General features: G+C 39.3%; 1 protein-coding gene and 1 non-coding gene across 3 annotated transcripts; both read right to left on the bottom strand.

The window, feature by feature from the left end:
• Nucleotides 1–489: 489 nt before the first annotated feature.
• On the bottom strand, nucleotides 490–21019 carry IL22RA2 (interleukin 22 receptor subunit alpha 2). 2 transcript variants are annotated; one of them, XM_025997828.2, is made up of 5 exons: nucleotides 20277–21019; nucleotides 16790–16925; nucleotides 14292–14470; nucleotides 2431–2600; nucleotides 490–1278 (listed from the first exon to the last, which is right to left on the bottom strand). In XM_025997828.2, exons 1-5 carry the CDS (start codon nucleotides 20335–20337, stop codon nucleotides 1129–1131), a joined length of 696 nt encoding a protein of 231 aa, XP_025853613.2. In that variant the 5' UTR covers nucleotides 20338–21019; the 3' UTR covers nucleotides 490–1128. The 2 variants fall into 2 exon arrangements, with proteins under 2 accessions (XP_025853613.2, XP_072597083.1); XM_072740982.1 differs by lacking the exon at nucleotides 2431–2600 and having other exon boundaries at nucleotides 1120–1278; nucleotides 20277–20720.
• On the bottom strand, nucleotides 3913–4075 carry LOC112919538 (U1 spliceosomal RNA). Its single transcript, XR_003234919.1, has one exon. It is a non-coding gene; the product is annotated as a U1 spliceosomal RNA (small nuclear RNA).
• Nucleotides 21020–21679: the final 660 nt, after the last annotated feature.

The following is a 21679-nucleotide window of genomic DNA, read 5'->3' as shown; positions in this document are numbered from 1 at the left end:
CTTTTGCCAGGACACAGCAGAGCTGCTGGGAGGTCACTGATAGATTTTCTTTGGCCTTATAATATCTGCCCACTCCAGGCCCTCTCCCAAATAAGCCTACCACCCACGGTGTGCTTTTAGCTCCAAGTCAACCTCTTTATCTGATCCCCAACCATCCCCCATGTCCCCAAGTCAAAATGTCATTCATAACATCCTTGCATATAGAGAATATGGAGGTATTACCAGCAAGAGACCCTTTGCCCAGGAGGGTTGAGTAGAACAGTATAATTTGGAGTCAAAGTTTCTTTTTACTTTGTTCTTAAAAAGATATTTACTTGATTTTGAGAATAAGGATAAATTATTTTAGGGCAACATTAACAAACAAACAAACACAGAAAAGAAAACCTTAATGTATGTATTAAATGAGGGAAATTGTATTGTGGAGGATTCCTTTAATATTTAGATGTTATTGTCAATATTAATCTAGATATTAATCCAGAGATCATGAGGTTTTTTAAAATACTTTTTTATTTACATAGAATAGAATGTAAAAGAAAATATTGGTTCATTAAGTAGAAATATTTTACAATAGAAATGTAGGAAAAAGTATATTCATATGAAATAGGAAATGAATGGGAAAATATTCATTCAGGTAAAAGTTCCCTTTATGTATAAATTGGCCTATCTATGTCATGTTAACTGTCTCAATAGAGAGTGAAAAAGGATGGCTTCAGGATTGCTTCCATCTATAAAAAAATTAATCCAACAATATTTTGTTAAATGCCTACCCTTACCTTGGCCCTTAAATGTTTATTTAGCTGTCTTAGAGCAATACAGATTGTCGTTGGGATGTTACCTTCAGAAATAAAGTTCTGCATTTCAGAGAGCCCTTTGTTCTCTGCCTTTTCTTTCTTTTTTTTTTCTCTGCCTTTTCTTTAAATTCCAATGTTTTGAGTGGTGTTGGGTGTTGCTTAAATTAGTTTACAAGTAAAATGTGAAGGAAGAAAGAATGGATAAACAAAGATCTCCTAATGGTGAACACTGCATCAAGAAAATATAAACACAACTTTCAGTGAGATCCTTCAACCATGAGCCATCTCATTCTCAGAGAGCTTTTGATTTCCATGTTGTAGGGCATTCCCTACCCCTTCAAGGAAGTTCCATACATCTCTCTTCACTTCTTGGACTTCTTCTGTCTAGCATGGGCTGATACATTTCAGCCACCACACAGTAACCAGTGTGAGGTGCCAGAGCTCCAATTTCAACAATTCTGTGGGCTCCTTCATATACCTTTTGCTCCTATACATAAAGAGGAAAAATAAGATGGTAAATGGTTCTTGGTTAGTCACTGATTTGCTCTATTTTTTAAAAATATTTTATTTATTTATTCATGAGACACACACACACACAGAGAGAGAGAGAGAGAGAGAGAGGCAGAGACACAGGCAGAGGGAGAAGCAGGCTCCATGCAGGGAGCCAGATGCAGGACTCAATCCCGGGTCTCCAGGATCATGCCCTGGGCCAAAAGCAGGCGCTAAACAGCTGAGCCACCCGGGCTGCCTGATTTGCTCTATTTTTGATAAAATTAATAAGCTGTCCCTGGTCTCAGGTAGTAGTCGGGTTATAGAGTTTCTTCCCAGACACATCCTCCTTCCCCAGAGTCCTCGTTCAGAGCCTGATAAAGGGACAGGTCATTGTTATGTACATGTGGCATGAGGGCTGCTCACTGGCTGACCCAGTGGCCAGAGTCTCTTTTTCAAGAATTTGGACTGTACAGTGAGGAGACTAGAGGAGACTTGGAAACCACTGTGAATACGCAACTTGTGGCCAGAGAGGTGGACTGGGATCCTTTAAGACCTGCTTCTCCATGTGTCCTTCCTTTAATTTCCTGCTTCTGCCTGTCCCTAAGATCACTTGGTACCTCCTAATAAAACTCCTCCCTTCCCCCCTCCCCTTTCCTATTTGTAACAGGTCGAATGGGTTTCTGTTCCTCACAACCAAAAAAATCTTGTCTTAGATGGACACTGAAAAGGAGCGTTCAATTAAGCATCAAACAAGGTAAAGGCACTGATGGTGGATTAAAATATTATAGCAATATTGGGATAAATACAGAATGCTGTGATCCAAACGCCGCTCAAAAAGTGTGTGTAAAATTCATAAAAATGAGTATTGTGGTCATCAAATGGAATCAAATATTGTTAACACCAATCTTTAGATATGCAAGCAAGATTAAGTGGAGATAAGTACAACAAAGGCACCATACACATGAGTTGTGATGATGATGCCGAGAGCCAACTGTCATCAATGAGGGTGGAAGTGAGAAGGAACTAAAAAAAGGTAAAGAAAAGTAAGAGGAGATTGAGTGGAAAAGAGAGGACATACTTTACAGCTAAAATGTTACTCAAATGAACAAAAGAAAAATGCCAAACTTATCTATTCACCTGAACTTACCTTTTCTAGTGAATTATTAATTATAAAGACTCGGTATAGTAGCTCATAGTAATTTTCTATAGATACATTTTTTCCTTTTTGGTCTCTATATGGTAAACTTGGAGCATGGAGAATCACCAACAAAGATCCATTAACTTGGGTTATATTTATGATTGGAGGATCTATTTTTGCTGGAGAAAAATAGGAAAGTTTGACAAATCATTTAAAAAGTGTAAGATTTCACATGGACACATTGTACATAACAAGTCACTATTAAATTCAGAGATTTGGCAGAAATCATTATGAAAGGATACTGCTGACACCTGAAATATGAATGTCTGTTTCTTTAAAGATCATTTTTTCTTTGAAAAGACAGATACCTTCTGATTCAGCTTTAAGAGGATATTTATCAATCATTTCCCCAGCCCATAGTGATTGTTTTGGGAAATGAAGCATGAAAAGTTATTTGGAGATCTTAAAGTAGGACAGATATTTTGTAGGTTCTTAAAATTGCAATATTTCAAAGCAGCTTTAAATCATTTGAAGATAAATTGTTATAAAATTCATTCAACAGGGGCAGCCCTGGTGGCTCAGTGGTTTAGCGCTGCCTTCAGCCCAGGGTGTGATCTGGAGACCCAGGACTGAGTCCCACGTCGGGCTCCCTGCATGATGCCTGCTTCTCCCTCTGCCTGTGTCTCTGCCTCTATCTCTCTCTCTGTGTCTCTCGTGAATAAATAAATAAAATCTTTTTAAAAATTCATTCAACAGGATTATATTATATGCAATAAAATAGTGTGGGAAAGATCCAGAGAGAGAATTAACCAAATCATTATGAATTAGGAAAGAAAATTAGATAAATTGTCACTTTAATTTTTCTCAGATTAACTACAGTAGTTCTAGGTGGAATTAATTATCTAATGGATATTGTTGTCTTCTTGGTTGGTATTCATTACATGTTTTCAGTTTTTAGTATCATATCTTTTATAATTCTTGAAAATTAACTAAGAAAGATAATAGCTAGGCAGCTAGATAGCCAGATAGGTACATAAAAAGATATGTAAGCTTATCTTCTGGAATTTCAATTCAACATTTGTTAGAATTTATTTTCAGACCTGTCTTCCAGTCCACTGATTCATTATTCAGCCATGTCTAAATTGATCATTAAATTCCCATATTAAATTTTTTTATTTCAGTGATTTTTTTTCATTTTGATGAGCTCTATTTGGGGCTTCTTCAATCTCCCTGGCCCCCCAAAATAATATTTTGTACTTTGCTTGTGCTTTTATTTCCTCTGTTATGTCTTTAAAGTTATTTATTTTGCTATGTGCCTTCCCTATTATAAATTCTTGAAAGACTAGTCAGGTAGATGATGGTTTCTTACAAACTTGCTTAAAATGATCTGCCCCTTTGTGTTTTTATTGTGAGCACATGTCTAAAGTTGACAATTTTCTTTTTTGTGGCTTTTGTTTGAATTTTTTAATTTTTCTTTTTTTTTTTTTAATCAGAAGAAACATGGAACATAGTCCTCTACCAACAGAAATTGTACAGCTGAATTCCCTGTGCTTGAGGAAATTGCAGGGGTCAGAATGACCTGAATGCAATAGATGAGCCTCACCCTGAGAGAACTACCTTCATGATCATGCTATCTGTCCTGCCAGGTAAGTATGAATTTTTAAATTTTAAATAAACTTTTATTTACCTGTAAGATAGATACTGACAAATAAATAAATCATAAATCAATGGTTCAACAAATCTTTAAAAATACACACTCCTGAATAGCTGTAATCTAGATTAATAAATAAGACATTTCTAGCAGCCCAGAAATTTCCATCATGTTCTCTCCCATTACTTAACCCCAGAAGATAACCACAATTGTCCTGACTTCCATCTCTATGTTATTTTTTAAAATATTTTATTTATTTATTGAGAGAGAGAAAATAAAAAAGCATGTGTACTTGAGCAGGGGGAGAGGGAAAGAGTGAGGGAGAGGGAGAAAATCTCAAGCAGACTCCATGCTGATCATGGAGCCCTACATGGGGCTCGATCCAATGGCCCCAAGATCATGATCTGAGCCAAAATCAAGAGTTGGACACTTAACTACTGAGCCATCCAGATGCCCCCATATACATTAGTTTTTGAAATTACACAATATACACTTTTTTGTGTCTGCCTTGTTTCATTATATATATATATATGTATATATATATGTATATATAGTGAAATTTCATATATATATGAAATTATGAGCTGAATTGTGTCCCCTGAAATTTAATAAATTGAAGCTCTAACTTCTAATATGTCAGAATATGACTATTTGGAGATAGAGCTTTTAAAGAGGAAATTAATATAAAATGAAGTCATATTGGCTTCATGGATAATATGGGTGAGCCCTAATCCAATATGACTGGTGTCCTTATAAAAAGACACGGACATGCATGAGTACAGAGAGATGACCATGTGAGTACATGGAAAGAAAGCCAAGGAGAGAGGCCTTAGAAGAATCCAAACCTGCCTTTACTTTGGCCTTGGACTTCTGACCTCAGAACTGTGGGAAAATAAATTTCTGTTGGTTAATAGGTGGTCTATGGTATTCTGTGACAGCTCTAGCAAACTAATATATATATTTTTATATATTATATATATATATACATATATACATATACACACATACATATATATTCATCCATATTATTGCCTGTGTCAAGAGTTTGTTCTTTTGATTACTATGTAGTATTTAATTGTATGAGTATCATAATTTATTCACAGACTTAGGTTTTTTTATATAGTTTTAGCTTTTATAAAGATTTCCGTTGTTTCAGTGGACATACCAGTTTATATTCCTTTAGTGGTATATGAAAGTTCCTATATTGCACATTGTAACAAGTGACATTATTCTTTTTAGGAAATTTTAATTTTGGCCATTCTGACAAGTGTGTAGTACCAATTCATTATGTTTCTAACTTGCATTTCTCTGAAGACTAATGGCCATTTGGATGTCCTCTTTTGCAAAGAGCTGTTCATGTCTTCTGCCTATTTTTTAATTGGTTGTCTAATCTTCTTCTTCTTAATTTGTAAGAGTCTTTATACATCTGAACATCGTCCTTAATCAAGGACATTGTAAACAACTTCACTCTGTGACTTGCATTTTCATCATTTTAGTAGTATATTTTGATAAACAGAAATTCTTAATTTTAATGTAGTCCAATTTATCAGTTATGTCCCTCAGCATTAGTGATTTTGGAGATCTGCCTATCCCAAAGCCATGAAAATATTCTCCCGTGTTATCTTATGGAATAGTAGTCAGCAAACATTTTCTGTAAAGGGACAGATAATAAATACTTCAGGCCTTTGGGCCATATGTGTGTCTGTTGTAACCACTCCAATTTGCTATTGCTTGCAGTATAAAAGTAGTTACAGGCAAAATGTCAATGAATGGGTGTGATTACGTCACAATAAAATATTATTTACAAAAATAGAAGCAGGTACTTTGGCCCATAAGCTACAGCTGCTGAGTTTTATTGTTTTCAGTCAGCCAGACTTGATTTTGTAAATGGGGAATGTAGGGGAACAAGATTTATTGTTTTATTTAGTCTCATTTAGATCACAGTGACTCCACTGAACTCTACTGTGGACACAAATCAAATGACCATATATGTGTTGTGTTGCTTCTGAACTCTGGTATTTGGTTTTGCATCTGCAAGCTATCCTGTGGCACCATCAACCTGGTACCACCTCAAGCTGATGTTTTTCTGAAACACAAAAGGTGGATATATTTGAATCTCAAGCCTTTATGAATTTAGGAAACACCTGATTGCTAACAGAGTCGAGACAGAAACGTACACCCTCCTCTGTTTCCTTTCTTGGAAGGGTTTCTCCTAGTCTGCTTTTTTATTTATAGGGATCTTCCAAGTGTCTAAGACTTTGTGAGAGTACCAGTTGTAACTCCTCACTCTGTGCTGGCCTACACTTCATCTTTTGCCCTGGGAATGACTGTTACTATTCAGGGTCTAATTACTCAGTTGGGAAAATCCTCTCAGGACAATAAGTCTTCACCTTGTTTACTCTCTGGTTTCCCCTCCGATTTCCACCTACTTTGTTTTGGTTCCTGGAGATTTCCTTTACTTTCTTTCATATTCCTCTGCAGGGTTAAAAGAATGTGTAATGTTTTACCAGACTTTGTAAGCATTTTAGAAGAGGACAGTTTCTACCCTCGCAATCTCCCAACCCCCACCTCACCCCATGTAATCTGAAACGAAAGTTGTTAATTCACTTTTCAAATGTCAGAAATTTTGCCTGATTGCTTGAAGATGAAGGATTTCCCCTTTGATTACACTTTAATTTTGTGAAGTAGTTGGCATTTAATCCTCTTTGTGATTTCCGTGCTCCAAATTCTAGTGTCTATCCCTTGCAAGCTGAGAAGAATGAGTTATTGTTTAGATTTGTAGGCTAGTTTAATGAATGTTTAATTTTCTCCTGGATAAAAAATGTATTTCTAACATTCTTGTCATATATCTAGCACACACACAAAAAATCCGCCCTTTTTTAATAATGTGACTCAGAGTTTAGACTTACTTCAATTGGCAGACATTAGTTAAAGAATGAATACTGGCAAGATTAAATACTACTATATATATTTTTTTCACTAAAATATTTATGTGTAAACTGACCAATCCTTATCCCTTCTGGCCCAAGTTATCATTATTGAAGAATTTTCTTTTAATTATGTGCATGCAAAACCTGTCCTTTGAATGTATACCTTCATTATCTTAGATTTGGTTCCTTTGTGTGACACTGAATCTTAAATACAGGTGAGGTATATATTTCGAATATTGGCCTAGAGTACTAGTGAGCCTGGCTGCAGGCATCACAGGAGCTCCTGGCGTGTGATCTAGGATGCTGAGCTTTGTAACTGAGGACCATTCTTGACCTACGCACTGAATTGTGATTGTTACAATGAACAGTTTAAGATTACTTGCCCTCACAAGGCTATTTTACTCGACTGCTTTCTCCTTGATACATTCACTCCCTGGAGCATTCACAAATATATCCTCTAGCTTTCTCCTACCTTGTTGGCTATTTCTTTTCAGTCTCCTTTGGAGATTTATCTTCCCTATTCAGGCATCCTTTGTTGGGATTCTTTCAACACCTGGCCTTACACAGCACTCCTCATCACTTCCTGCCTAGGCAATCTTATCAATGCCCATTGTACTATATGTAAATGACTCACAAATGTGTGTCTAATAGAATCCTGGATCTGCACAGAGATTTCCCTTGGATATCTGTAAAGCATGTTAAACTCAACATAGTCAAAATTAACTTATGATCTTCAATTTCTAATACTCTGTACTCTGTCAAATTGGTCTTTTTCCGTCAAACCTCACCAAAAAATCTCAGTGATTCATCTAATTATGGAAGCCGTAAGCCTGGAGGTTGTCTTTGACATGTCCTTCTTCTTTATTTCTGTATGTGACCTGTCACCAAGCCTAATTATTCCTACCAAGTATCTCTTCAATGATCAATTTTCTATAGTCCTTCCCATTATCCTAATTCATGCCAAATCCTGACTTACAGACTCTTACAGGAATTCACTAACTTACCTACCTGTATCCAATCTCTTTTTTTTCTGATCTGTGCTTTCAAATATAGCCAAAGTGATCTTTTCAATACACAAATCTGATCATGTCATCCCTGACTAAAATTACTTTGTATTTTTCCAGGGGTGCCTGGTTGGCTCAGTCAGTTAAGTGTCCGACTCTTGATTTCGGCTCAGGTCATGATCTCAGGGTGGTGAGATCAAGCCCCATGTCCAGCTCCATGCTCAGCAGGGAGTCTGCTGGAGATTCTCCTCCTCTGCACCTCCCTTCACTCATGCACTCTCCCTTTCTCTCTCTCTAATATAAATAAATAAATCTTTTTAAAAATTACTTTATATTTTTCTGGAAGAAATCATAACTTCTTAATAGAAAACTTTCATTCCTGATCTATCTCTCCAGTCCCATCTTATTTCACAGTCCTCCTGCCTGCTCTTCTTTACCATGCATCTATCTTTCAGTCTCTTGTACTTGTCCTGCTTCCTCCTGTCAGAGGGCCTTTGCCAATGCTATTCCCTTATTCCCTTTGCCTGGAAATCTTCCAACTTTTTTTGTCTAGTTAACTGTTCATATCATATCATCTTTAGATATCAGCTCAAGTGTCATTTCCCCAGAGATGCTTTTCCTACATCCCTAACCAGGTCCCTTCTTGTCCTTGTCCAGGGCTGTCTTAGCACTATTGATCTCTTTTGTACCACCTGCATCATGCTATGTTTGTTTGTATTATTATTTTATTAATGTCTATCTTCCCCTATTAAACCAAAATCTCTCTATGAAGAAAGAAACCTCTTTGTGTTTGCTGTGCTTGCTCCTTTCTCCCTAGGACCTCGTATAATGCCCAGAGCATAGTAAGTGTTTCATAAATATTTGTGGGATGAATGGAGCCAAGGTGATGAATTAATCTGACCTTAAGTCACTCCATTAGAAAATCAGGCCCACTCAAAACTCCACAGCTATTTTTAATTCAAGAAAATATGGTCTTAGGTAATACCAAAATCATACAGAGCTCAAAGGCTGCTTCAACTTAAGAAGTTTTTTAATGTTGCTTTGTCTTTACATAGATACCAAGCCAGATGTTCTTAACCTAAAACCACACCCTTAACCTAAAACCACACCCCAATGTTCAGAAACAGGTCTCAGGTGAGTCAGTGCAGCCAGTTGATTCATTAGACCTGTATCAGACTCTAGGAACATGTTGTCTTAATAGGATGTCATGTTTTTAAAAACAAATTTTTTTGTTGTTCAGAAAGCCTCAGAACTTGTGGCAGGAGAAGCTTTCCTTAGCTGGAGCTAAGGAAATAGGCAAGTGGGCCAGGGCTCTCACTATCCCTTCAACAAGAGTGGCTCCAGTTTTGACTGTGTTACACATTGCTTTCTTATTCTTCTTAAGAGGTCCAGGCAGAAGGCTTTCTTAGTTCTGGGATTTTTTTTTTCCTTCGTGGTACAGTCATATGAAAAGAACTCAAACCTTTCTTAATGCAACATCATCTAAATTAAAATCTAACTGAGTTGAAGCTTCAGCTCATCTCAGCCTATGTCTTTGGCTAATCTTACCAACTAGCCTATGGATCACACTCAAGAAAGCTTTGTATGAGGAATAAATTTGAACTTGACCCCATTTCTATGCTTTAATATAGTAATTAAACTACTCTGCAAATTCCCCTCACTGCTATATACCAGCTTAGTCATACAGTCTCCTTTTCCTCAACCAGAGAATTGTTGGTGGAGTGTATTTGGGCTGAATCTCAAATTATTTCAAGAAATACTGTGCAGGATACAATAGATTTTTCACTCAATCTCCATTCCACTCTCCTACTAGCTGAAGACTTGCAGAACTAAAGATGGCCTTTTCTAAATTCCAAAGCATCTAGCATTCTGGGAATGAACTAATTAGTTTGGATTTAATTGGGCATTGCATTAGTTAAATCACTAGGGTGAGATTTGGAAAGCAAGTGAAGAAATAATGCTACCAGTTTTATGATAAAATTTCTTTCATTGTTCTCCAGAGGATAATTAGGAATATGAGAAAGCTAAGTACAGACTCTGGCCAGTAATGGGACCTTGATTCTGAGCGGATGATAACCTCTGGGGATTCAGAATGCCTCTTATAGTGCATTCTTATAGTGGTCAGGTAATAAAAGTAAATTTAATAAGATATACACAACAACTGACAGAATTCATTTCCATTCGGGTTTCCTAGTCTGTGACATGGAAGTTATTATGGGATGAAAGGCCAAGTGGAATCCATGGAATTTCTCTTTTGAACAAAATTTGTCCTTCAAAAATAGCTTTCAAAGTGCAGGGATGGGATGCCTGGGTGGTTCAGTGGTTGAGCGCCTGCCTTCGGCTCAGGGTGTGATCCTAGAGTTCCAGGATCGAGTCCCACATCAGGCTCCCCGCATGGAGTTTGCTTCTCCCTCTGCCTGTGTCTCTGCTGCTCTCTTTCTGTGTCTCTAATGATTAAAGAAATAAAATCTTAAAAAAAAATGCAGGGGTAGTAAGATGCATCACTTCTCCACTTAACTCATTTATTTGAAGTATGCTTTCCTCTCCCAAAAAGATGGATCTTGAATAAATACAAGGGATAATTGTAAATATACTCAGGTGGTGACCATAGGGTATTGGTATTCAATTACAGTGTCTATGTTCTGGAGCCAATCAATATAGGTATTGACTGGAGAATTTTTTCTTTCCTTTGTCCAATAATTAGAAAGCATCAGAACAATTTCCTTTCACTTGGCTTTCATTGTCATCTGGATCTGTCACAGATAGTCTACAGAATCTTTAATCTTTGTACCACAGGATATCTTGTTGGTCCACTGAATTTATCACATGATACTGAATGAACTTGGTATACCTAAAGTCCTGTAGGCACTGTAGATACTTTAGTAAGGTACACTGAAGCAGAATGTTGGATTTTAAATTTCCTCTGGGGTTTATTGAGACATTTCCTCTTGAGTGAAAGGAAAGTTGCTTCACTTTTCATCCTCAGCTGCTGAGAAAGATTCACTAGATTTGTTGGGCCTGTATGTATTTTGTAAGACACATACCACATTTAGTTGTGTTACCAATTTACAAAGCAACCCATAAGATTTTCAGCTTTGAGAAGGACCCAGACTAAATGACAGTCTTCTTAACTAGTTCCTGTTGCAAACAAGGAGCTCAGCCACTTGTCTTTTATGATCCAAAAAATCCAACAATCTTCAAATTATCTGTGGCATATCAGGATGCTATTTAGAGACTGTGTAAATTCTAAGTCCACGTTTTTTTGGGAAAAAAAAGTCATACCCTCTCTAGAAAATAACTATTAAAAAATAGTTTATTTTCTTTTGAGAAAAAGCTCCAGATTTCCTTGTTACTGAGCCCTGATAAAAAAAAAAAAAAACTGAATATTTGAATTAAGGGATATCAAGGAGCCATGTGACCTGAGTTTCCTATCATAAGCTGGGTGTTCTCTGATACATAAAGTCATAAAATACACAAAAACATGCCAACATTACGTGGAAATGGATTATAGGAGTCCAGCCTCTAGCAGGTCTAAACATCAAATTAATTTACGAAAGTAGGTGGTTTATCCTCTCAGTGCAACTGAGAGGCTACTGTCTTATTACTTCCTCGTCTATAGTTGGCATCTTGAAGAATCCCTTATGACCACTTAACATAAGGGGGGTAAAAAGAAGCCTGGTTTCCAGAAGGTTCTGCATGACATGATGGTACTGGCCAGAAGTGGACTGCTAATAAACACATGAAAAGATACTCAATACCATTAATCATCATGGAAATGCAAATCAAACCCACATGAGATACCACTTCATACTGACGAAGACAGCTATCATCAAAAAGTCAGGTAAGGAGGTGGAGAAATCAGAACCCTCATATACAGCTGAAGGGAATGTACATTGTTGCAGCTGCTTTGGAAAATAGTCTGGCAGTTCCTCAAATGACTAAACACAGAGTTACCATGAGACCTAGGGATTTCACTCCTATGTATATACCTAAGAGAAATGAAAACATTTGTTTACCCAAATGTTTATTTGAGCACCAGATGTTTATATGAATGTTTATAGGAGCACTATTTATAATAGCCAAAATGTAAAAACAATTTAAATGTCCGTCAACTGAAGAATGGATAAACAAAATGTGATGCATTCACGTATTGAAATATTATTCAGCCACAGAAAGAGGTGAGGTACTGATACATGCTACATGAATAAACTTTAAAAACATTATGCTAAGTGAAAGTGGCCAGTCACAAAAGACCACATATTATGTGATTCCATTTATATGAAATGTCAAGAACAGGGAACTCTATAGATACGGAAAGTAGATGAGTGGTTGCCTTGGGCTAAGGCACTGGAGAAATGAGAGAATATAAAGGTGATAGCCAAGGGGTATGGTGTTTCTTTATGAGGTGATGAAAATATCCTAAAACAGATTGTAGGTGATGGTTGTAATATCTATTAATAAACTAAAAACCACTGAATTGTTCACATTATATAGGTCACTGAAAGGGGTGTCAATTATATCTCAATAAAGTTGTTTCAAAAACTTTATGTGGAGGCAGTGAAAGCCTATCTCCCCATGCTTGCTCCTTAGGCTCATGAACAAAATGACTTTATGAAAGGGATGGAGACTATATATAGACTCTACAATATGAATTTCCTTTTGCCAAGGCTGGACTGACACTATTGAGAGTCCAACTTCCCTGTAAGGAGGACCAATACTACACCCCTAGGATAGTTCACTTTATATAGTAGATATTTTTTATCCCTTCTAACAATGAGGGGACAAGAGACAGTGGAATAGACATTTTTATAGATTTGTTATAGATTTGTCTTCTCTACCTCAGTGCTTCTCTACTCAGCAGTGCCCCCGACCACCTCAATGTGAATGTAGTGACTATCTTATTCATGAGCATAATACTTGATGACACATTGCTTATGAGAGTAGAACCAAGTTAATATGGAAGAGGTGAGGTTAGTCTCGTACCCACAAGAATATTTGGCCTTCCCATATAGCCCATCACTTAGAAATTCCAGGCTTTATCAAAAGATAAAGTGGCTATTTGAAAACTCAGTTTGAGAGACAAGATCTGTCAAAGTTGTATATGAACTGATATATGCTCTAATCTTGTGACCAATATATGGTGCTATTTCTTTCACAGACAGCATTCACTGGTTTAGGATATAAGAAGTGGAAGTTGGAGGGCTCACTATTCTCACTATTAGACATGGTGAACGACTCATGAAATGGTTTGTTTTCCACATACTTAATTATAACAATAGTTTCAAAGAACTGGAAGTCAAAGTGCCTCCTGACTGTTTGGAGCTCTTCATGCCATTTAACCAACAAGGAGAAAACAAGGTCCTTGTGTTGTCCAGGGGAATTGGCTCTGAGTATCAAGGGGAAGAAGAGTTGCTATATATACAACAGGACCAAGTAGAAGTATGCTTTGTAACTCTGGGGTGCCTCTTAGAGCTTCTATAGTCTATGATATGTCAGGTTATGTTAAACTAATACAAGAAAGACCAAAAGGACCCCAATTCCTCGAGAGTGAAGAGCTAAAGTACTAGCTGGAAAGAAAGCAAATGTTGAGTTAATACTGAGAGAAGTTATAAATATTAACTATGGCTTCATGACTAGTGGTGATTATGAAGACTGCAGTAAATATCCATATTTTCTTTGTTTTGTTATGCATATCTTTATATTTATAGATTTAAGACTTCTTTTTCTTTTTCCCTTTGTCTACTATTTTACATGGTAATGGTTTATTTTATAATTTACATTTTAGATTATTCTAGGATTATGATTAATTTAGAAAAAGAATGTAGGTCACTGAGGAATGGATATAAGAGTAAACTTCTGGCTTCCCCTTTGGGGAGATGATAAAAAGTCTTAATTTCCTCAACAGAAAATCCTTCTGAGGAATATTTCCAGGAACTTAACTCCCATGCTCAGGAAAGGACTCCTTTTCTGCTATCTGAAACTACTTTTCTTCCTAGGAGGTAGAAGTCTGGCAGCAAGCTACAGTGTGGGGTCTGCAGTCAGATGCAGCAGAATATGAACACTGACTTGGGTTGTGCAAGCCATGAGACCCGCCCAACCACTGGAGCCTCAGTGCCTTGGTTTCATGGGCTACAAAAGAAGGATAACAAAAGCCATTTTCTAAGGTTGTTGTGAGAATTAGGTCAAACGAGATGATGCCATAGAGTTCAGCAAAGTACAGGGCCTGATCTGTGGGACTACTCAGGGGGCAGGAAGAGCAAATGCAAAGAAATTCCTGGAACTCACTTTCCCACCATGGAGTGAAGCGCTGTGTCATGGTCCAGCCCGAGTGGATCCCAGCGGAGGTGGTCCTCACCCGCCCATAGTAGGGTTCCTGTATATCTGATGTTTCGTTGGTAAGGTCACAAAAGCATTCTAGAATACCCCAACAGTCCTCTTTATTTTTCCATTGTCTCTGTCCATACCTATAAAGACAAAGATCTGAGAGTTATTTTCTTTTCCCCCATTGAAGGAGTCTTCCATTTTTTCAATCTATGAATTTTTTAGATTCATTGAGATTTGTCCTCTAGCATCAGTACCTCTGTGAAAGCTTCTGGCTACTCTCAAGTATCTTTAAAAAAAATTTATTCTTGTTAATCAAAGCGTTATCTTGCTGAAAGATAAACCCAAGCCTGACACCTTCTGTATCAGTAACAAAAGGGTTTTGGGGTTTTAAATACTTAGCAAAGTGTTTCTTCTGGTATGTGAACCAACTTCCACTTTTGAGCAGTAGCTTCCCACATCATTAATGCTTCTGAGGTGTTGACCCTGTAGCTTTCTTCACTTCTCATCAGCCTGCTGTTGAGTAATGTGGCCAATTCTGAGAAGTCGCTACCACTTTTCATCCCAGGTATTGCTTACCCAACATATTTGGTCAGTCTTTTTGTCGCAAATTGAGCAGGGGTTGTCGTCAGGGAGTACTTAATCAGGAACTAGGAGGGAGGGAGGGGAACCTATGAAAAAAAGGTATGAGGGAAAGAGGCAGATAGTTTGACTCAGCCAAAGAGATGGGATGGTGTAACAGCAAAAGGGAAGATTAATGCTTCTCTTCTTTTTCTGTTAGAAATCAGACAGGATGCAATAAGATGATGGTGAGAACAGAGTAGAATTTAGAAGCTGGGGTGAAAATCTGCCCAAAATATTTGTGGAAAGACTTGAAATCTAGCTTTCTAGCCATATAATGAGGAATATCTCTGGTGTCTGTGCTCTGTAAACTCTATGATGGCACCAGTGGCATTTTACCAAAGGATATCATCAGAGCAGAACCATTACATATATTGAGCACAATTTGATGTTATTTCATTGTTATTTGTTGTTGAGACATTGTCTCTGCTAGCTGAATTTAGCGATAGTGGCTGGCTTCTCTTTGTAATGTGATACTTCATTTTTTGTCCTGTCTCAAACGGGACCAATATTAACAGTAGACCCACATGAATGGAATAGAACCAAAGTGAAAGATTTCAAAAATATATATCAGCACTGTGCTCTTGAGCACATAGATAGAGGAGAATGGATCCAAGTATTCTGAATCTCATATGAATTTGGGAACCCTCCTTAAGAAAAATAATTACAAGTATAAAGTTTTCCCATGGGGCCCTAAAGTTTAATCTTCATTAAACAACTTCTCATCCACTTTTAACACTGGATCACAAATAGGCCCTATTTATGTTACCTAAGGGGAAAGTATAAAAAAAAAAAACAACCCAATGCCTGCATTCTATGTGATGGAGTATCTCCAACTACGCACAAATCTATTTTTAGAATGGAGAAAGCTTTATCATAAAGATGTATAAACTTTACAGTTGCTACATAAAATATATTGAGACAAGCAGTAGCAGTTAAAGACTGAGAAACTTCTGGAAATAGTTCTTGTGACATTAGCAAGAAGTTAATGGTAACATCTGAACTTGACCCCGTGCTAGAGAGACACGGATGACTTTGTGGAATAAAATTGCTATTTTGGTCCACAGCTACATCTGATTTTCTGAATTTCAAATGAAAAATGCTGAATATAAAACCATAATATCTCCTCTCTCAGTATCCCTCAACCAGCATTTCAAACTATGGAAGAGAAGGTGGAGCCTCAGTAAACCCCCAAAAATGTATGGGTGGGGAAACCTGTCATTTGCAAATCAGGAGCTTCTGTTTCCAGGCTTCAACCTAGGAAAGGAATTGATCATATCTGAGTTTTGGCAATAATCCACCAGAAGCTGCCGAAGAGCACAGAGAGGAATGTGCCATAGCATGCTCAGATTTAAGTTCATGCTTACAGGAGTATTTGGTTTTGAAAAGAATTTTTTTCTAAGTTGTCAAAAATGACTTTTGAATTTAAAATACATTTTGTACACTCATCTCCATATGTCACACAGCTGCTTCTTCAGCTATCAATCGCATCAACTTGGTTGAGTACCTATTATGTGCTAAGCAATTTGCTTCCAACATTTGTTAGATAGATATGTAGAAGGTCCACCATGTGCCAGGGTCCACTGTGAAGCCAAAGGCTCAGCCTGTAATGTCTCGGTCCTGGGTCTCTGAAGGATGAAGTATCTCCCCGACAGACTGCACCTCATCATGCATTTTGTGTCCCCAGGCAGACTTCAAGGAGACAGGACACTCCTGTTCCTACCTCTGCTTCTTCTTAACCCTTCTGAAACTGAAAAAAAGATCCTTACACTCCATTGCATACTAGAACATCTGATTCTAGTGGCCATCTCCATCAGCTGGAGGAAGCTCAAATTACTTACATTTTATACTGCACAAAATAGACACTGCCGTTGCTGGTACAAGCCCTGCCAGGCTGCCAATGCAAAATGTTGTGAAAATTTCGAGACTGGAAGTGTACTCTCTGAGGCTTCAGAGACTCATGGGCTGACTGAGTTTCTAAAATAAAAAGAGAAGGAAAAGCTTTGAACATTGACATGGGCACCATTGTCATTAGCAATACTTGGCAGTGTGATCCTTGCATGAGGATTTCCTAAAGTAGTTGCTGTAAGTGCAGTTGGGAGACCTGGAGCCCAGAAGTCAACATTTTGAATCTTGAATGTGAGGATTTTTATGCACGCTAAAGTTCCAGAACAACTGTGTCCCAGACTATAAAAACATGCTATTCTCTGAGTCCATTCCCGAGTTCCAGATGGAGTAAGTAGCAGTGAAAAAATATTGTCCTCAGTCCCGCCCAAGATGGTGATGCAATGTAATGACCAACATGAAAAGCCCACACCAAGGCCACTTGCCCCCCTTCCTAGGAGCCATTATATTACTGCTACACTGAGGGGAAATTTTGCCTGGGATCAGTTTTGGTCCTAAGACCTCAGCACAGCACTCGGTTTCTCCTTTCTCAGGTTCTTGCTCAACTGCTGGGTGTTGCCTCGTTGGTCCCCAACCTGTCCCAGCAGACCTGGCTTTATTCCTCTGCAGTCCCAGTCCTGGCTGCACTTGCCAGCTTGCCTCCTGGCTCCAGGAACTCAAGCAAAATTGCTGAGATGAATCCGTCCACTCTATCAAGGGAGACCACCCAAGATGCTGTCGTGTTTCTGAAAAGAATCTCGACACTAATTGTGGCAGGAGAGGGGATCATTGTGTACCTGCACGGCTTGTGCTTTCTTCCTTTAATCACTGAGTGAGTGACCCAGTCTGATCTGCATTCAGTCCCCTGGAGGCAAGAGACGTTGACAAAATTTTATTCTAGAGTCTGAAGGAAACCAGAATACGTCACTCCAAAATAGGCCTCTTTGACAGAAAAAATACTGTGAGCTGAAGGCAGTGAAGAAGCAACACATAGAGGAAAACTCTCAATATCCTCCCCTTTGCCTGCCTGAAGGCAGGATTTAATTCTCCTTTTACTGGAGACAGACTTCTCAGCCCAGGACGGCACCAGAGGAGTCTGCACACAAACCTTCCTGCATCAGTTCCTCCCGTCAGGTCCTTGACCTTACTACCACAGTTTGCCACCCTTGGAAGCCTAAGTGGCCCGTCGGGTCCCTGTAAACGTGTTGCTCTGTGTTGAAGCTGAATACCAAGCACCATGTGAGTGACTCTTTGCTTGGGTTCCTGCCTTGTGATGTGTTTGTTAATGAGTCCCAGCTGAAAGCCTAAGATGGGCAGGGGTGAAGAAGTTCTGCCTCCCAGCAAGTGTGGGGTTTCTCATCAGGGATAGGAAGTTGGGCAGAAGGAGAGGGCGTCAGGAAACATATCCTCATCATTGCCCGACTTCATCTTCTACCCCACGCCCCCTGACTCCAGGGTGGCCCCCTTTCTCCTGCTCCGCCACGCCGGGTGTGCTCCCACCTGAGGGTCCCTGCACCAGTCCTAGCTCTCCCCTGGAATCCCACATGCTTCATTTCTTTACCACCTTCAAGCCTTTGCTCAAAAATCTTTGAGAAGCGAGAACATACTTCTGAGCTCACAATCTCAGTTCTGAACATTCAAGCTTTGTTTTATTCTATTGAAGGGAGCTGTCTGGTTTTTGTTTGCTTTTATTTTTATTTTTTGGAACTCCTTCAGTGCATCAAATGTGGTGTGTACTTGGAAAGAGTCTACTGCCACCATTGATTTTGCTCACCAAAATCACTACCGGATCTGTCCTATACAGTACAGAAAAATTCCAGAAGTCTCAGGACGTGATGAACACAATTTCCTGGAGCCTGTGCCACCCCAGGGATGGTCAGCTCAATGTCCTTTATCCCCTCTGTCTCTGGATTTCTTCTCTCACTTTTGTAACACCACCACTGCTACCACCAATAATAGCAGATCACCGGGTACCAGCCACTGAGGGCCTGTACCTGTGTTAACTCACTTAATCTGCCCTACTCTTCTATGAAAAAGGTACTATTGAAGTCTCCCTCTGACAGACAAAATTGGTGAAGCGGATTTTGTACCAGGCACCTGACTCCAGAGCCTGCCTGTCACTGCAGAAACCAAGAACAAAGCCTCTGGAGAGACGTGGAAAAAAAAGCAATGAGCGTCTGAGGATATTCTTTCTCCTCCTTTTCATCTCCGCCTCCTCTGGCTGGCACTCACTGATCACTGAGCATATATGAACATGAAACATGTATCAGGCACTGTGTGGAAAGCTTTACACAGTATCCCATATTCATGACCACCAAATAAGGTAGGAATTTTTATTAGTACATTTTACACATGGGGAAGCTGAGCCTTCAGAACATTGTGGATCTTGCCCAAAGTTCCAGGGCTGTAGCAAGTAGAGCCAGAATCATTTTGTTAGTGCTTGAATTCCTGCTATATTTTGCTAAACAAGTCCTTTCTATTGCCAAGGACCAAAGGTATAGGGTATAGTCCACTCAAATCCACACCCGTCTTTCTTTCTTTCTTTCTTTCTTTCTTTCTTTCTTTCTTTCTTTCTTTCTTTCTTTCTTTCTTTCTTTTTATTTTATTTATTTGTTCACGAGAGACACAGAGAAAGAAGCAGAGACATAGGCAGAGGGAGAAGCAGGCTCCTCGTGGGGAGCCCAATGCGGGACTCAATACTAGGACCTTGGGATCATGACCTGAGTTGAAGGCAGATGCTCAACCACTGAGCCAACCTGGTGCCCCACAAATCCACTCATTTCTGAAAGATGAGGGCTTGAATTGTTTTCATGTTATCAGTCTCTGAGCAATTGTATAGTCTTGGGAACATTTGTTAAGTCACGCTGACAGGTAGCTATCTTTCACTGGGGGAATGTAATGGCCTTGATCAGAGGTATCTTGGGGTGACAAGATATTCACTGCTCTTGAAAAGTTCTCTGTGAAGACCAACAGCAAATTCTCACATGAAGTTTATTGTCTCCATTCTGTGCCAGGCACTGCTCTAAGCACTGAGTACATATTAACTCGTAATCCTCACGGCGACTTACAATCCCCATTCTACAGACTAGGAAATTAAGGCACAGGGTAGGTAAAGTCAATTGCCCTAAGTTTCCTAGATAGTAAATGGCAGATCTGGGATCCAGGCTCAGGTAGTCAGGCAAGGAGCCTGCTCATAACTACTGTGCTCTAGTTTCCCTTGAAGTTTCCTGAGCGCCTCCTCTTTAGCAGCTCCTTGTGAAGTCCACATGGAGTTATGTAGGCTGCACACAGAAATCGACCCCATGTCTGTTCTGATCATTTCACAACAGAAGAAAGCTGAAAATTTGACAAAGCCCAGAAAAGCACTGGTGCCATTTCCAACAACCCCTTGAGCAGACTCAGATGACAAAATCATGAGCAATTAAAAAGAAGTGAAGCACTTACCTACTACAGCAGTCAGGAAGAGACTGAAGAGGAAGCCTAGAAAGCAGTGTTTAGGCATCATGGTTGGTGTGCGACTGTCAGGCAGCCAGTGGTCCCTTCACTGAGAGCACAGCTCTGGACAGAAGAGGAAACTGAAGAATCCTCATGCTGGACATCCCCTCGTGGGTTTAACCATGGTTCCCTGAAGCAACTATAATGTTTTTTATTTTAGGTTTATTATAAAAGTATAAAAATCCCTTCAAAAATGTTTGCCATAAGTCACTTCAAGGTAGAAGCTTATTTTTGTTGGGACTGGGACTTTGTTAGCCTTGAAAAGGCAAAACATGGGGATCCCTGGGTGGCTCAGCGGTTTAGCACCTGCCTTCGGCCGGGGCATGATCCTGGAGTCCTGGGATCGAGTCCCATGTCGGGCTCCCTGCGTGGAACCTGCTTCTCCCTCTGCCTGTGTCTTTGCCTCTCTCTCTCTCTCTCTCTCTCTCTCTCTGTGTGTGTCTCGTGAATAAATAAAACAAAAAAAAAAAAAAAAAAAAGAAAGGGCAAAACACTGAGGATTGGCAGATCAGAGGGCAGGGTAGGGCAGGAATTGTGCAAGGCATGAAAAGGTGAGGGAACAAAACAGCTCGTAAGGCCCTCAGGGAATCTAGCCCAGGGAGGCAGAGACACTGCCAGCCACCAACACTTAGCTGGCAGAGCGATTCTGAGAAATGTGCTTGCCAGTGGCAGCTATCTGGACTCCTAGCAGTGGTTCAAGCTGGTAGGATCTCTGGTTGATTCTTCCTTTTGCTCCCTTCTTGGAAGCTCTCTCTGACTAACTTCCTTGGTGTTTACCTCATGGCCTCCACACCCCCCTGGCTCTCCACTGGCCTCCCTGCCCTACTCGTCCATCTGTCTTGCTAATCCTTGGTGGCCCAGGGCCGCAGTCACTAATGCTCTTCCTTTTCCATTTCCACCCTCCATTCCAGCCATCTGAAAGATTTTGAGCTGTCAAACTGAGTCCTTAAAAGGTTGAATGTGGAGAACAACCATTTTGAGCCACATCGTATCTTTTTCATATCTTCTTTGAAATCTGATCGAACTAGGTCATCTGTGCTTCATCTATGATTCATTATATTCATTTTTTCTTACCAATTTTTAAACCACATGTTTGTAGAGGCACTATAATTGTACATGAAAGCACAAGAAGAAAGTAATATTTTTTTTTCGAATGAGGATTTTTAGGTAAAAGAGGAAATGCCTCTGTAGTCTCTCTTAAGTTCTTGGTAGACCAGCCTGTGTAGTAAGTACTAGGGAGGGCTGCTAAGCAGTTCTCATTCATGCCTTCGCTCAACAACATTGAACGAACATTTGCGGCTGATTATTCTCACAGAAAGTGTGCAGCAGCAGTTAAGGTAGACATTGTCTCT

This window comes from Vulpes vulpes, chromosome 1 (assembly GCF_048418805.1).
Source record: "Vulpes vulpes isolate BD-2025 chromosome 1, VulVul3, whole genome shotgun sequence".
NCBI classification, from domain to species: Eukaryota; Metazoa; Chordata; class Mammalia; order Carnivora; family Canidae; genus Vulpes; species Vulpes vulpes.
The sequence above is the reverse complement of the archived record's forward strand: the minus strand, read 5'-3'. Positions and strand labels throughout refer to the sequence as shown.